General features: G+C 38.0%; 1 protein-coding gene across 14 annotated transcripts in view; it reads right to left on the bottom strand.

Moving 5' to 3' along the window:
• The window catches only part of gramd1ba (GRAM domain containing 1Ba), a 443,148-nt gene that overhangs the window by 98,641 nt on the left and 329,157 nt on the right, over nt 1-15,350 (bottom strand). For all 14 annotated transcript variants that reach the window (XM_063038621.1, XM_063038608.1, XM_063038607.1 and 11 more), the window contains one exon: nt 4,600-4,620. In XM_063038621.1, the coding sequence (XP_062894691.1) occupies nt 4,600-4,620 (21 nt within the window). The remainder of the gene's footprint in view (nt 1-4,599; nt 4,621-15,350) is intronic.

Raw genomic sequence — 15,350 nt, forward strand, 5'->3', positions numbered from 1 at the left:
GAGACTTGCTTTCAGTTTGATTAACAATTTTAGTTACATGCAGCTAATGAGCCAATATCTTGAATGAAGTGATGGCACACTAAGTATCAATGATTTCCTTGTCTCTCTCCATCCCCAACACGAACATAGTCTTGAGCAAAACTTATTTTTCACACAAAGTGAAGGCATAGTGCAACCAAGCCCACTTTACCAATGATGAACAATGCTGAAGATATCAAATATTCTTTCAGTGCCCAAAAGTTTGTGTTTTTTTCTGTGTAGAAGTGCTACTGTGTTAGCCCTGAATTTTTGACTGCAGGATTAATTGTGTTGCAATATCTTCCACAGCTTTTAAATCCATAGGTCTATGAGTGATGGACATTGAAGTACACAAGATGAAAACTGAACCTACTGGAAATACTCAGCAGGACAGGTAGCATCAGAGATCTAACTAAAGATCATCAACATGCTCTCTCTCTACAGACAGTCTCTCACTTTTGAGTGTTTCCAACATTTTCTGCCTTGATTGCCCACAGTGTAGTTTTATGAACATAGAGCCACATTAATGGCATACTCTATACAAAAATTCCAGCTTTTAACTTCCATGAAAACTTCGCTGTAACAAACTATATTCAAGTCTCACTAAAAAGGATTTGATTACACTCAAGAAGTCAGAGAATGATCAGAATGACTTTGAGTTTAACACTGCAACAGCATTCAACGCATTAGGGTCCAAATGCCAGGTTATGAAACAATTTGCTGTGCACACAAAATGTGCCATGGTAAAATTTGCAATGAGGAAATTTTTGTTACCACAGTCCTTGGTAATAAAAAAAAATTCAGGTGATAGGTATTGTTTTGTTCAAGTTGAAAAAGAAGCTTTGGATGGTGGAAGAGCTACAAAAGCCTGGCAGGGTGTGGTAAGATAGCATCACCTGAGGCTTTCATATTACTTAGATCCTGCTCTACTTTGCAATAGGTTCAGTGAGATGAAGGGTGGCAATTCCACATAATGTGCCACGTCTAGGAAGATTTGACTCATTATCTCGATCTAATTTCACCCATTGTGAAGCAGAGGCACACACAAAATGATGGGAGAACTCAGCAAGTCAGGCAGCATCTATGGAAGGGAACAAACAGTCAACATTTCAAAGTTCAAACGTTCAAAGTTAATTTATTATCAAAGTATATACATGTCACCATATACTACCCTGCCATTCATTTTCTTGCAGGTATTCACAGTAGAATAAAGAAATACCATAGAAACAATGAAAAAACTAGACACTAACGAAAATATTTCTGGCCAGCCAAAACACTGTTTATTAATTTCCATAGATCCTCCTTGACTTGCTGAGTTCCTCCAGCATTTTGTGTGCGTTGCTTAAGATTTCTAGCGTCCGCAGAATCTCCTGCATTTACAAAACTATAGGCCACCATTATTCTAAAATTTAGCTGGTAATCTTGCCAAGTGTGGAGGTAGATAAAATTCCAAATTTTCACTTTTTATAAATCACAGAATGACATGCCTTAAAGGGATGCAATCATGAACAAGTGGAGCCGTGTAATCAGTCCTCATCTCCACAACCCTGTGGTTCTCAGTCTTAGGTATTTTGCAAGTTACTAATTCACCTATTTGAAATATTGCTTTGTTAGCTATTAACTGAAGAGCTTTATCCTGCAGGGCTACTGTCCAAGGGTCCAATGTGTCCAGCTTCCTTCATTGTCTTTCCATTATTTCTGATCATTTGGACTCACCCAACCACTGCCAACATCTTCAGCTCCACTCTACCAAACATTAGCCATCCTGTTCTCCAATGTCAGCCTGATCTCAACCCCTCCCACCACTCTAAGTCCCCATCTCCAATCACGTCTGACTGCCTCCATATGCACCAACCATGTGGTTTACTGCCAGCACTTCAATTATCTGGCTCTCACCTCAATTCTTTGACTGTCCTCTATCACTGATTGATTATCCAACCACCCGCTCCCATCAGTAAGTGTCTCACCTACTTGACTTCTCCCTAATCTGTATGCTTCTCTGCGCAGATCTCAGAGGAAGTGCCTATTTTACTATAAATAACACACAACATGCTGGAGGAACTCAATGGATCAGACAGAATCTATGGAGAGAAATGGACAGTTAAGAGACCCTTCACCTGGGCTGAAACACAGAAGAAAGATAGCCAGTATAAAAAGGTGAAGGGACGGTGTGGAGCAAGAGCTAGCCAGTGACAGATGGATCCAGGTGAGGAGGACTGACAGACAGATGGAGGAAGGGTAAGTGGAAAAAGTGATAGAGGTTGGGAGATAATAAGTGGGAGCAACAAAAGGGCTAAAGATGATCACCTTGGAATCCTGTCTCACCTCTCTCTTTCTCCTCTTTACATTGGCCATCTTGTCTCTCCCCTCTCAGTCATATTGCAGCATTGTAACCTGACACATCAGCAAGTTCCGCCATTCCACAGATGCTGCTCGACCTGTTGGGTTCCTTCAGCAGACTGATTGTTATGACAGACTCAAAGACAGAATCTCCAACATGAGTACTTTGGCGCCACCTAAAGACCATGGGTATTGCATATGTATCCCCAACAAAAAGCAGGCTTGCAGCTTTACATCTTCTTAAAGCAATTAATCTCAAGCACTACTTTTCAGGTTGTGACAACACACTGCTGATCTCCTGGGTCAAGCACCAAATACCCAACATCTTTGTCTTTGCCTGCTGGTCCTTTTATTGAAATTAAGGCAGCATTACTATCATAATGTTTTTGGGAAGGTGGAAAAGCCAGAAGGAACCAAACAACATTCCATCAACATGACTCCATGCACAAGCAACAGCAGTATAAGCTTTTTAATGAAATTTATGTAATTATTATGTGATTGACTTTATATATAAATGATAAATACCTGCTAAATATTATCAATTTTACATGCACCAACTCATCTAGTTTGGAGCCATTAAGAGAGCAGAAATAAGGAATTCTTCGACAAAAAGAAGTAGCCATGTATCTTCATAAATAAAAACCCAATAGTTCTTCCAGTTACATCAGTCTCAAATACTGATAGATTCTAAAGAAATTTTAGTCTCCAAGAGTAAAGCAACCATATCATAGCTTGATTTCACCTATCAGGTTTGATATGACCAGCTTCTATTTCACTGTTTCTGTTTCTATCAAACACAAGGTGCTCAATAAACATATTTCTTCCAATTATTATTATAAACAATTCAAAATATCTGCACTCTAATGATGAATTTTCTTACAATTTTGGACATTTACCCTTTAACAATTGTTAGGATATAATCTTGCATCCTCTTTGTCTGCCATCCTAACTGCTACTAGACATTTATATCAAATTATAGCACTTGGGCAACAGATGTCTTTTCATGAACTGAGTGTAGACATACAAAATATGATCCTGGCTAAGAAACTAGCCTTGCAACCTGAATATTCTCTCCAGTTTCTAATTAGCATTTTAATTACTGTATAAAATTGTAAGTATTTAAGATAAATGTTCATATAGTGAAGTAAATATTCATTGCAATTTAACATTCCACATCATTTACATAACATGTACTAAAACAGAAGGGAGGCACAACTAAACCCAGTTCTATGGTATTGAAGTAATGTAACATTATAATGAAAAATATAGTGAACCATAAAAATTGGCAAATGTAATTAATATTGGATTGCTCAAAGCAATAATAAAATTCATTTCAGCATGCACCACTGACATTCCTGATTGTAATTCAGTTTTTGAAATTGTTGTAAAAATAGTCTTCATTGAAAAGAAGCTGTAGATTGTGGTAAATATTAATTATTAAATCTTATTTCAGACCTTGGGTTATTCAGAAATATAAACAAGGACCACAACTGGAAGTGACAAAAACATTTGATACTGGTCCACAGAGAAGACAAAAATATTCCGTAACAAAGCAGTACCTTAAAAAATAATACTTTCACTAGAACCAATCACGTTGTGAAATAATTAAAACAATCCCTGCAATGAAGTCTTAGTGAAGTATAGCTACACAGATGTATGAATGGCTGTTCAAAACTTGCAATATTTTACTAGTGGCAGTGAGTTTGAGTTAAGCCAAGAAAATGGATGAAATCAGGATTTGATTGAGAGACATATTATTGCACCGTTAAATCAGTTGAAGTATTTAAGGTTACTGATATATTTTTATGCTTTATCCACACTATCCTAGGATCAATCATGTTCAAGACATTCCCCTATAATGTCTTACTATTATACCTCGTGCTGTTGAGGGAATATGTAAAAAAAATCCTCTCAATTTCAACAAATGCATTTGATTTTCCTTGTCATAACAAGATGTCATTACAACACAAGGGAACTAACAGGAATCTGCCAGACTCAAAAGACCAGGGCTTAACATTTCTGGAAAAAAAGAATCAATTGGTCTTTTATTGACCTGTCACTACAATATATTCTATCTAAATTATTCATGAGCAGTTATACTAATGCCTGGTAATTTGTGGGCATGTGTAATGAAGAGAAATTTAGAATTGAATGAAATCACTTACAGGAGTCAAATGGAAATATCTGTATCCAACAGATAATTTAACACAAAGAAAACAGATATTAAACAGGAAGACTTACGTTGTACCAGCTCTGGCTTTTCTGTAAGAGAAAAAAAAAGCAAAAAAGTAAATATCAAAAGTGAAGAACGAAACAGGAGGCAGGATATGATAAAAATAACATACAAACTGTACAAGTAAATAATCTTACAAAACAATTTTAACCCAACTTGTCCATCAGAAACTGACAAAAAAATTTATACTTAGCCCTTTCTTACTTACATTCAAATCCATGAAGAGTAATATTGATTGACTTATTAAATAGATATTCTACCAAACATCAGTGATTACCTGTTCAGTAAGATTATTAATTTAGAGTGAAAAACAGAAAGGGCCTTTTAACCCTGTAATACATTGGAAAACACTGCTCCACCCATTACAATCAAAACTGTCAATGACACTGTAAATGTACCGAATGCTACAATCATCCATTGGTTAATATTGCCAGTGATAAATCTACAGAATGTCTTTATTCAATCTACAAGTTCTAAGATCATGTTGGTTGTAGTGGGTAAATGGTTAAATTCCAATGATGTCTTTTTCCTACCAGGATTGCTGACACACTTTATCACAAGATGATATCTGTTTAAAGAAAGCAGGTGTATGCTGACCAAGCTTTTATTCATGAATATCCAAATTTACATTCTGACACAAAAGGGCTGAAGGAGACAAATGGCCACGTCAATAACGCTTCTGCTGTGATCATGGCATTTAGGCTGACAGTAATTGCACAGTGGTGCACTTCAATGGCACGAGCTTAGCGTTAACAATATAGAATGCTGAGCTCAAATGATGTCAATGTGGCCTTTTTCCATTTTAACTATGGAAGTGGAAAAAAATAGACAGCTGATGATGGAGCAAATGGTTTCTCATAATATGCAAAGAAAAACAGATGGAAAAATTATCCATTTTATTCAGACACACACACACAAAGCAATTAATTATAAATATTTGTGAGACAGGCACACTTAGCCCTTACATTTTAAATTTATTTCCACTGCTTTTAAATATTAAATTTATTTAAAAGTTATTTCAACTACTGTTTTGCATTATACTTAAGACATTTTTTTAAACAATGTATTTATCCACAAGGTTGAAATGGCAGAAACTACATTAACATAACAAAATTGAGACTCTCTTTCAAGGACTCAAACTCATGTTCTCAGTAATATTATTTTGAAAAATTTGCTCAATTTGTCTTTTTTTGCACATTGGTTGTTTGTCAGTCTTTATCTCTAGTTTTATGGAAATGCTATTGTATTTTTTTCTTTAATTACGTACAAGAAAATGAATGTCAAGGTAGAATATGGTAACATATACATGCTTTGATAGTAAATTTTACTTTGACTTTAACTACTATTAAGTATATTGAAAAGGATTGGCTTAAAGAGATGACATGGTGAAAGTAGAGTCATGACTTACAAAATTACACCCAATAATGTTGAAATTTACACAGTTGGGTTACAGTTAACACAGACTTCAAATTGCCAGCAATATTTATTGGGAGAGAGGTTTCCCAGAGTAATTTTGCTAAAACACCAATCCATCTAAGTATTAGTGAGTGTTAATCTGTGCACAAGTTGCACTTGTTCAACATTACAACCATGCATCAAATCAGAATTTCAGAATCAGGTTTATTATCACTGGCATGTGACGTGAAATTTGTTAACTTAGCAGCAGCAGTTCAATGCAATACATGATATAGAAGAAAAAAACAAAATAAATAACTAAATCAATTACAGTACACATATATTGAATAGATTAAAAATTGTGCAAAAAAACAGAAATAATATGTTAAAAAAGTGAAGCAGTGTCTAAGGGTTCAATGTCCATTTAGGAATCTGATGGCAGAGGGGAAGAAGCTGTTCCTGAATGGCTGACTGTGTGCCTTCAGGCTTCTGTACCTCCTACCTGATGGTAACAGTGAGAAAAGGGCCTGCCCTGGGTGCTGGAGGTCCTTAATAATGGACACTGCCTTTCTGAGGCACTGCTCCTTGAAGACGTCCCGGGTACTTTGTAGGCTAGTACCCAAGATGGAGCTGACTAAATTTACAACCCTCTGCAGCTTCTTTCAGTCCTGTGCAGTAGCCCCTCCATACCAAACAGTGATGCAGCCTGTCAGAATGCTCTCCATGGTACATCTATAGAAATTTTTGAGTGTATTTGCTGACATACCAAATCTCTTCAAACTCCTAATGAAGTATAGGTACTATCTTGCCTTCTTTATAACTGCATCGATATGTTGGGACCAGGTTATGTCCTCAGAGATCTTGACACCCAGGAACTTGAAACTGCTCACTCTCTCCACTTCTGATCCCTCTATGAGGATTGGTATATGTTCCTCCATCTTACCCTTCCGGAAGTCCACAATCAGCTTTGTGTCTTACTGACGTTGAGTGCCAGGTTGTTGCTGTGACACCACTCCACTAGTTGGCATATCTCCCTCCTGTACACCCTTTCATCACCACCTGAGATTCCACCAACAATGGTTGTATCATCAGCAAATTTACAGATTTGCCTAGCCACAAAGTCATAGGTATATAGAGTAGAACAGTGGGCTAAGCACACACTCCTGAGGTGTACCAATCTGAGATTATCTATGGGTACTGTCATGAAAGATAAACTAGCTAATCAAAATTTGTTTTGATATGTCATATAGATGTACAGAGAAGAAGTTAAAAAAGTCACTGGTTTTCTTGTGCAAGAGGTCAAACCCAGCAAACACTGAGCTGCAACAAAGAATGACAAAACATTAGTATGAGAATTTAGCTCTATTGCCAAGAGAGCTAACCTCAGGTTGTCATGCTAAAATAAAATAGAAAAAATATGTTGCTAGATGTGAGGAAATGAACAATAAATCAAAAGAAGTAGGAAGGCAAAAAGATTCTATGAAATTAAATCATCAAGGAACATAAGGCAAAATTGAAAAGTACTTCACAGACACATTTTAAAGAAAAAGGACATTTGAATGGAAATAGGGCCATGAAGAGATAAATTAGACAACACTACAGGGAACAACAGCTGGATGGCAAAAATAGTACGTAATTATTTTTTAAGTATTTGCCAAGAAATAAAACAGTTATATATTACTTTGGATAATGAGATGAGCAATGAGGTGAGTACACTTAAACTAGATAAAATGCATATTTTAAATAAAGTAATAAAACTCACGAGGACATACACCATCCATGTATTTTAAAGCTTCAAGAGAAGAAATGATAGAGGCATCACCAAGTATTCTTAAAAATTCATTGGAAAAAAAAGTGCAAGAGGATTGGTGAATAGAAAGCATAGCACATACATTTAAGACGGGGAACTGAACATGCCCAGAGAGTTATGGACCTGTGAACTCAACATCATAAATGGGAAAAATAATGGAATCCCTATTTATCAAGAGAAAAGGAAAGTTTTTAGAAACTAAATGTATTATGATGAATACTCAATATGAATTTCAGAGGAGAACACCTGGTATGATGCATTTTTGAAGAGGTAACAGATAGAGTCGGCTATGGTAACTCACCATACGTAATTATCTAGACTTTTAAAATTGGGAAAAGCAGCAAAATCAATTGGTACCTGGCTTCAAGACAGCAACCAGAGAATAAAAGGGTAGGTAATCACATGGAAGATTGAGAGGAGATTTGATAGTGGTATACAAAATTATGAGGGGTATAGATAGAGTAAATCCAAGCAGGCTTTTTCCATTGAGGTTGGGTGGGACTATAACCAGAGGTCATAGGTTAAGGGTAAAAGGTAAAAAGCTTAAGGGGAACATGAGGGGAAACTTCTTCACTCAGAGGGTTGTGAGAGTGTGGAATGAGCTGCCAGCACATGTAGTCCATGCAAGCTCGATTTCAATGTTTAAGAGAAATTTGGATAGATACATGGATAGTAGGCATATGGAGGGCTATGGTCCCGCTGAAGGTTACTGGAAGTAGGCAGTTTAAATGGTTTTCAGCACATTTTTATTCTATTACTTAATATGTTAATTTCTTTAATGAAATACAAAAAAAAATTCTCTGTAACATTTAATTATTTGGAAAATGAATATTTGAAAACTATAAAATATGCTCTTTTCTACTGACACACTAATGCAGAAGACAAAAAATAAACACATTTCTATTAAAAAATGAGGATGCCTAAGATTTTTGCACAGTATATAAGCACAAGAAAAAACACATTGCATAGCACTTCTTTTACTTAAATCAAATTGTAAAGAAATTAAGAAACACATCTTTCATAATTAAGGACATAGCATTCAAATGAGTGTTAGTTCTAAACGGATATATTGTATTTTGATAGTGGAAATTGAAAATTAATTTTATGTTAATTTATTCTATGATTTTACAATAAAAAATTTAAAAACAACTTGGGTCACAGTGAAGCTATATTTTGCTTTAGTTTCCTATACATAATTTACTGCTTGGGAAAGTACTATGATTCATGGCCTTTGAAATGAAGTGCCTCTTTTTGATCTTATTATTTATTGTTTTATAAAATTTTCATTAAAAAGCTCGCTGCAGGACCAGAATTTATTCACATAATGCACAAGAGATGACAGGCCAAAAGGATTGATATCAAATCAGCCTAAATTGAATATTTGGGATTACTAGCATTATTTGGTTAGAGTTCAGACACATCACCATTAATTAAGTCCCACTGAAGGGTTTCGGTCCGAAATATCGACTGTACTCTTTTCCTAGATGCTGCCTAGCCTACTGAGTTCTTCTAGCATTTTGTGTGTGTGTTGCTCACATTAATTATTCCTTTTTGTTTTTAAATATTGCAATTTCACCAATTTGGAAATAAATGCACTATAAATCCAAATTAAAGGTTAGTTTTAAGAACAGAACAATTTTGCTACATCTTAAAGCAGGGGTCCCCAATCTGGGGTCCATGGACCCCTTGCTTAATGGTATTGGTCCATGCATAAAAAAGGTTGGGAACCCCTGGCTTGGAGGAAAAGATAGGAAATTATAATGATTCAGATGAAAATTAGTAAATTGGCTTATTAATGTCCCATGTACTGAGGTACAGTGAAAAACTTGTTTTCCATACCATCCATACAGATTAATTCATTACAGTAGTGCATTGAGGGAGTACAAGGTAACAATAAAAGAGCCCAGAATAAAGTGTTTCAGTACAGAGAAAGGGTGGTACAAGAAGTCACTAAAGTGTAACGTCAGAACAAGGTAGATTGTGAGGTCAAGTGTCCAATAGAGTGCACTCCTTTATTGACTTTCTAAAATTAAAAGATGCAATGTTCAGTTACCCCTGACTATAATTTTTCTCTAATGGAACATGCTGTCCTTCAGTTTAATTCAGATCAAGTATCCAGGTTCCTACCGATAATCTCACACAAAAGGTTCAACTGTGCAGTGTAATCAGTTGAGAGAATAACAAAGGTAATTTCCGTTCGTTGAAATTCTCTTACTACTCATGCTATAAACCTACAGTTGACTTTATCAAAACAAAGGATGGTTGCATTTCAGAATCAGAATTAAGTTTATTATTACCGGCGCATGGCGTGAAATTTGTTAATTTCAGCAGCAGTTCAATGCAGTACATGATAATATAGAAAGAAAAAAAAAGTAATTCAATTACAGTAAGTATATACATGTATATTAAATAGTATATATATAAAATGTATGTATTTATAAAGTGAGGTAGTGTTTATGGGTTCAATATCCATTTAGGAATTGTATGGCAGAGGGGAAGAAGCTGTTCCTGAATTCCTGAGTCACTGAGTATGTGCCTTCAGGCTTCTGTACCTCCTTCCTGACAGTAATATTGAGAAGAGGGCATGCACTGGGTAATGGGGGTCCTTAATAATGGACGTCGCCTTTCTGAGGCACTGTTCTTTGAAGATGTCTTGGATACTAAGGAGGCCAGTACCCAAGATGGAGCAGACTAATTTTACAACTTTCTAAAGCTTCCTTCAGTCTTGTGCAATAGTCGCCCCCCCCCCCGCCCATACCAGACAGTGATGCAGCCTGTCAGAATGCTCTCCATGGTACATCTATAGAAATTTTCTTCCAATTGTGACGAAAGCACACATAGACTAAGATATTGACTGTCCTGTGCTATCACCAGTGGGATCAACAGTTGATCTGCCACCTGTCTTCAGGAGAGAGAGATAAGTAAAGACAATGGAGCAGCATTTGGAAATGTTAATGAAGAGACGGGAGAGCTTAACGGAAGGAGACAGCGGTCTGGGAATTGTCAAGACCGGCTCCTCTTTGAACCCTGAACTGTTTGAAGTGATGGACAGGCGATACCCCAGCAGAGGGATAAAAAGGGACAGGTTCGCTAAGGCAGGACACACACGACACCCCGAGGTAACGAGACCCTGGAAGCGGTGCGCCTCCCACAAGTCGGTGGGAGTTTTTGGAGGGCTGGTCGCGGGACCAAGCCATAGACGCACAGGGTGGAAAGGAACAATCGGCGGGAACCTGGTGTGTGTCTGCCCTTGCCTGGGTGCCAGGTTCACTGTAGAGGAATGGAGGGGTCACAGTCGGTGACCTCAGAAGACATTACAAAGGGCTCGCCCGAAAACTGACTGCGAGGAATATCGAAGGTCTGTGTGGAAGCTGTTTTTGAATATTCATTCGCTTTCTCTCTCTCTCTCCCACGGCAGTGATTACCGTGAACTGAACTGAACTCAATTGAACTGAACTTTGCGTCACTTTGAAGCTAGTCATTTACCCCTAGACGAAGATAGAGCTTGATTGATCCTATTATCCTAGTTTCTGTGTACATGTGTGTTTATCATTGCTGAACTGTTGTATTCATTATCCTTTTGATTAGAGTACTGTGTTGCTTATTTCTTTAATAAAACTTTCTTAGTTCCAGTAATCCAGACTCCAACTGAGTGATCCATTTCTGCTGGTTTGGCAACCCAGTTACGGGGTACGTAACACAATATATACCTTATATTGCCATGCAATAATCTATAATAAAATTAAATTTCTTAGTTGAGTTCCTTGAGGGAGATTACATTCAACATATTGTTCATACCCAGATTCTTAATCCTTTGTTTATGTCCTAAAGATAAGATGCTTGATACAATCGTTAGTTTTGTTTTATTATATTCTAAATAATTCAGACAGAAATATTTATTCATAAACATGAAATCTGAACATGAAGTGATGGTGGGAGGGATAAGTATTAAGTGGGGAATGGAAAGAAATTGTTTGATAAAGTGCCAGTACTAATATTCTAAAATAACATAACAAACTAGTTCTAAGTAGTCCACAAGATACCGATTTATTTAAAAATACCCTTTTCTGCATGATAAGCAAAGTTACAAAATTGCCAACTTTTCAAAATAAGGCAGAAATTAACAAGACATGAGTAACCATGATATTTCAAAATAACCTCATCTCCAGTGCCTTGAAAAAGTATTCAGCCCTCAACCCTTTGATCACACAAAGAGTAATACAACCAGAGATTCTGAGCAATTTAACAACATTTTTGTTTGTGAATCACATGCGCTTTTTTCCACAGTACAGCCCAAAAACTGAAAAACATGAAAAACTAAACATTCAAAACCTGAAATGTGAGGAGTTCAAAAGCATTCATTTCTCTTTGCTCAGTATTTAGCTGAACCACCTATCGCAGCTATTACAGCCAGTAGTCTATCTGGATAAGTCTCAATTAGCTTTGCACTAAGTGATGGAGCAAGATTTACCCATTCCTTCTTGCAAAATTACTTAACCTATGGCAGGTTAGTTGGGGAGCAGCAGTGGACAGCAATCTTGAGGTCTTCCAAAGGTAACAAAGTGTCTGTTGAATATCATTTTTTTATTGCTAAAGTGCACTTATGTATTCACCCGGGTAATGCTAAAATAGCTGCTGGTGCCTTTAAGAGAAAATGGTGATACCATTATGTACATGTGGAGTAGAAAGAAGGGTTGCAAGGTTCAAGAAAGGATGTCGAATGCTAGTCGTATGATATTCGCAAGTAAGGTATCAGAGATGGATATTAGGGCTGTGTTAAGTTCCTTATCAGCCTAGTAGTGTGAGTGAGCAGAACTCATTTCAGGGTCTAGCCTACATGTGTTTGGAAGTTAAGCATGTGTATGCCAAAATTTGCCACCACCATATTGGTTTTGTATATTTTGTTGTATTTATTTTCATATTGCATACGTAGCAAGGGTGTGGACTGAAATTAAGCTGAGATTGTAACAGCAGAAACTGTTTTTTGAAATTCATTTTGTCGATTTTATTTTGATACCGTCTTTCTGCATTAAAATATCAAAAACAGATAAAGGGATTAAAGACCTAAAAAGATTTTAAAAAAGCAGAGCATCGCGGCAGGTTTCAGAGTTGGACTGCACCCAATCAGTGACCGGGAGCACAAGTGGCAACTTCACTTAAGTACACGTGCAGCTGAATATCTTTTGTTTAAAAAAAAACAACGCTTCATGGCAGGTTTTGGAGTTGGACTGCACTCAATCAGTGAGCGGGAGTACTAGAAGAAGTTGCGATTTCACTTAGGTACGCAGCTGAAGATTAAAAAAAAGGAATGCTTTGCTGCAATTTTTGGAGTTGAACTGTGCCCAGTATGTGGGTGCATGAGAAGAAATGATGTCACTTAAGTACATGGCTGAAGATTTTAAAAAAGCAGAGCATCGCGGCAGTTTTCAGAGTTGGACTGTACCCAATCAGTGACCGGGAGCACAAGAAGTGGCAATTTCACTTAAGTACGTGGCTGAATATTTAAAAAAAGCAGTGCTTCATGGCAGTTTTCAGAGTTGGACTGTGCTCAATCAGTGAGCGGGCAGCTGAAGATTAAAAAAGCAGCACTTCATGGCAGGTTTTGGAGTTGGACTGTGCCCCATCAGTGAGCAGGAGCACGAGAAGTAGTTGCGATTTCACTTAGGTTCGCGGCTAAAGATTAAAAAAAAGCAGTGCTTCGCGGCAATTTTCGGAGTTGGACTGTGCCCAATAAATGTGTGGGAGCATGAGAAAAAGCAATGATTTCACTTAAGTGCATGGCTGAAGATTAAAAAAAGCAGAGCATCCCGGTAGTTTTCACAGTTGGGCTGCGCCATATCGTGAACGGGACCTTGAGAAGTGGCGATTTTACTTAAGTATGAGCTGAATATTAAAAAAGTGTAGAGCAGCCTGGTGGTGTTTTGGAGTTGGCCTGTGGCCAGTAGCGAGCGGGAGCACAAGGAGAACCGGTGACTTCATTAAGGTACGCAGCTGAAGATTAAAGACAGCAGCAATTCACGGCAGTTTTCGTAGTTGGACTGCACCCAATCAATGAATAGGATTCATTAGAAAGAGTGAATAAAAATAAGGCAGGGGCAAGCGGAGAGGCCATTGTGTGAGTGGGCCATTGTTAGAGTGGCTTTGGCACATCAGGCTTCGGTGAGGGAAGTATCTGGTAAGATTTTTCTTCTTCATTATTCTTCATCCCTAGCCTTTTAGGGTACAGTTAGTGCAGTGAGAACCAACTTCAGGGGCTGTGCTTTTTCTATGTGTGAGATGTGGGAATTCTGGGAGATTTCCAGCCTCCTGGATAACCACTTCTGTATCAGGTACACCAAGCTGCAGCTCCTCAGAGAACACGTTAAGGAACTGGAGCTACAACTCGATAACCTTCAGCTCATACAGTAGATGGAGGAAGTGAGAGATAGGAGGCACAGGAAGGTGGTCACCCCTAGGTTGTAAGAGGTAGATAACTGGGTGACCTTCAGGAGAAGGAAGGGAAATGGGCAGCCAGTGTAGAGTACCCCTGTGGATGATCCCCTCAATAATAAGTATACCACTTTAGATACTGTTGAGGGCGAAGACCTACCTGGGGAGCTGCAGTGACCGGGTCTCTGCAACTGAGTCTGGTGCTGTGGCTCAGAAGAGAAGAGATGTGAAGAGAACTGCAGTAGTGATAGGAGGTTCCATAGTTAGAGGAATAGATGAGATTCTGTGGATGCAATGGAGACACAAGGATAGTATGTTGCCTCCCAGGTGCCAGGGTCAGGGATGTCTCAATTCAGGTCCACAATACTCTAAAGGGAAGGGTGAGCCACTAGAAGTCTTGGTACATATTGGCACCAATGACATTAGTAGGAAAGGTGAGGAGTTCATGAAGAGAGATTTTATGGAGCTAGGTAGGAAGCTGAATAGTAAGACATCCAGGGTAGTAATCTCTGGATTGTTGCCTGTGCCACGCACCAGTGGAAGTAAGAATAGGATAATTTGGCAGACGAATGTGTGGCTGAGGAACTGGTGCAGGGGGCAGGGGTTCAGATTTCTCAATCATCGGGATCTCTTTTGGGGAAGGTACGACCTGTACAGAAGGGATGAGTCACACCTGAACCCAAAGAGGACCAATATCCTTGTGGGCAGGTTTGCTAGATTTGAGAGGGTTTAAACTAATTTGGCAGAGGGATGGGAACCAGAGTGATAGGGCTGAGGAAGGGGGTAGATGGTTTACAAACAGAGGCAATGTGTAGTAAGACTGCTAGCAATGAGAGGCAACGGATGAGTTGCAATGTAAAAAGGGGGACAAAATCAAAAAGTGTGATGAATACAGGACTGAAGGTATTATATTTGAATGTGCAAAGTATACTGAATAAGGTAGAATGAACTTATAGCCCATTTACAGATTGGCATGTATGATGTTGTGGACTTCACTGAATCATGGCTGAAAGAAGATAACAGCTGGGAGCTTAACATCCAAGGATACACATTGTATCGAAAGGACAGACAGGTAGGCAGAGGGGGTGGAGTGGCTCTGCTGGTAAAAAAAAATGAAATCAAATC

Source organism: Mobula hypostoma, chromosome X2 (assembly GCF_963921235.1).
Source record: "Mobula hypostoma chromosome X2, sMobHyp1.1, whole genome shotgun sequence".
In the NCBI taxonomy this organism is placed as follows: Eukaryota; Metazoa; Chordata; class Chondrichthyes; order Myliobatiformes; family Myliobatidae; genus Mobula; species Mobula hypostoma.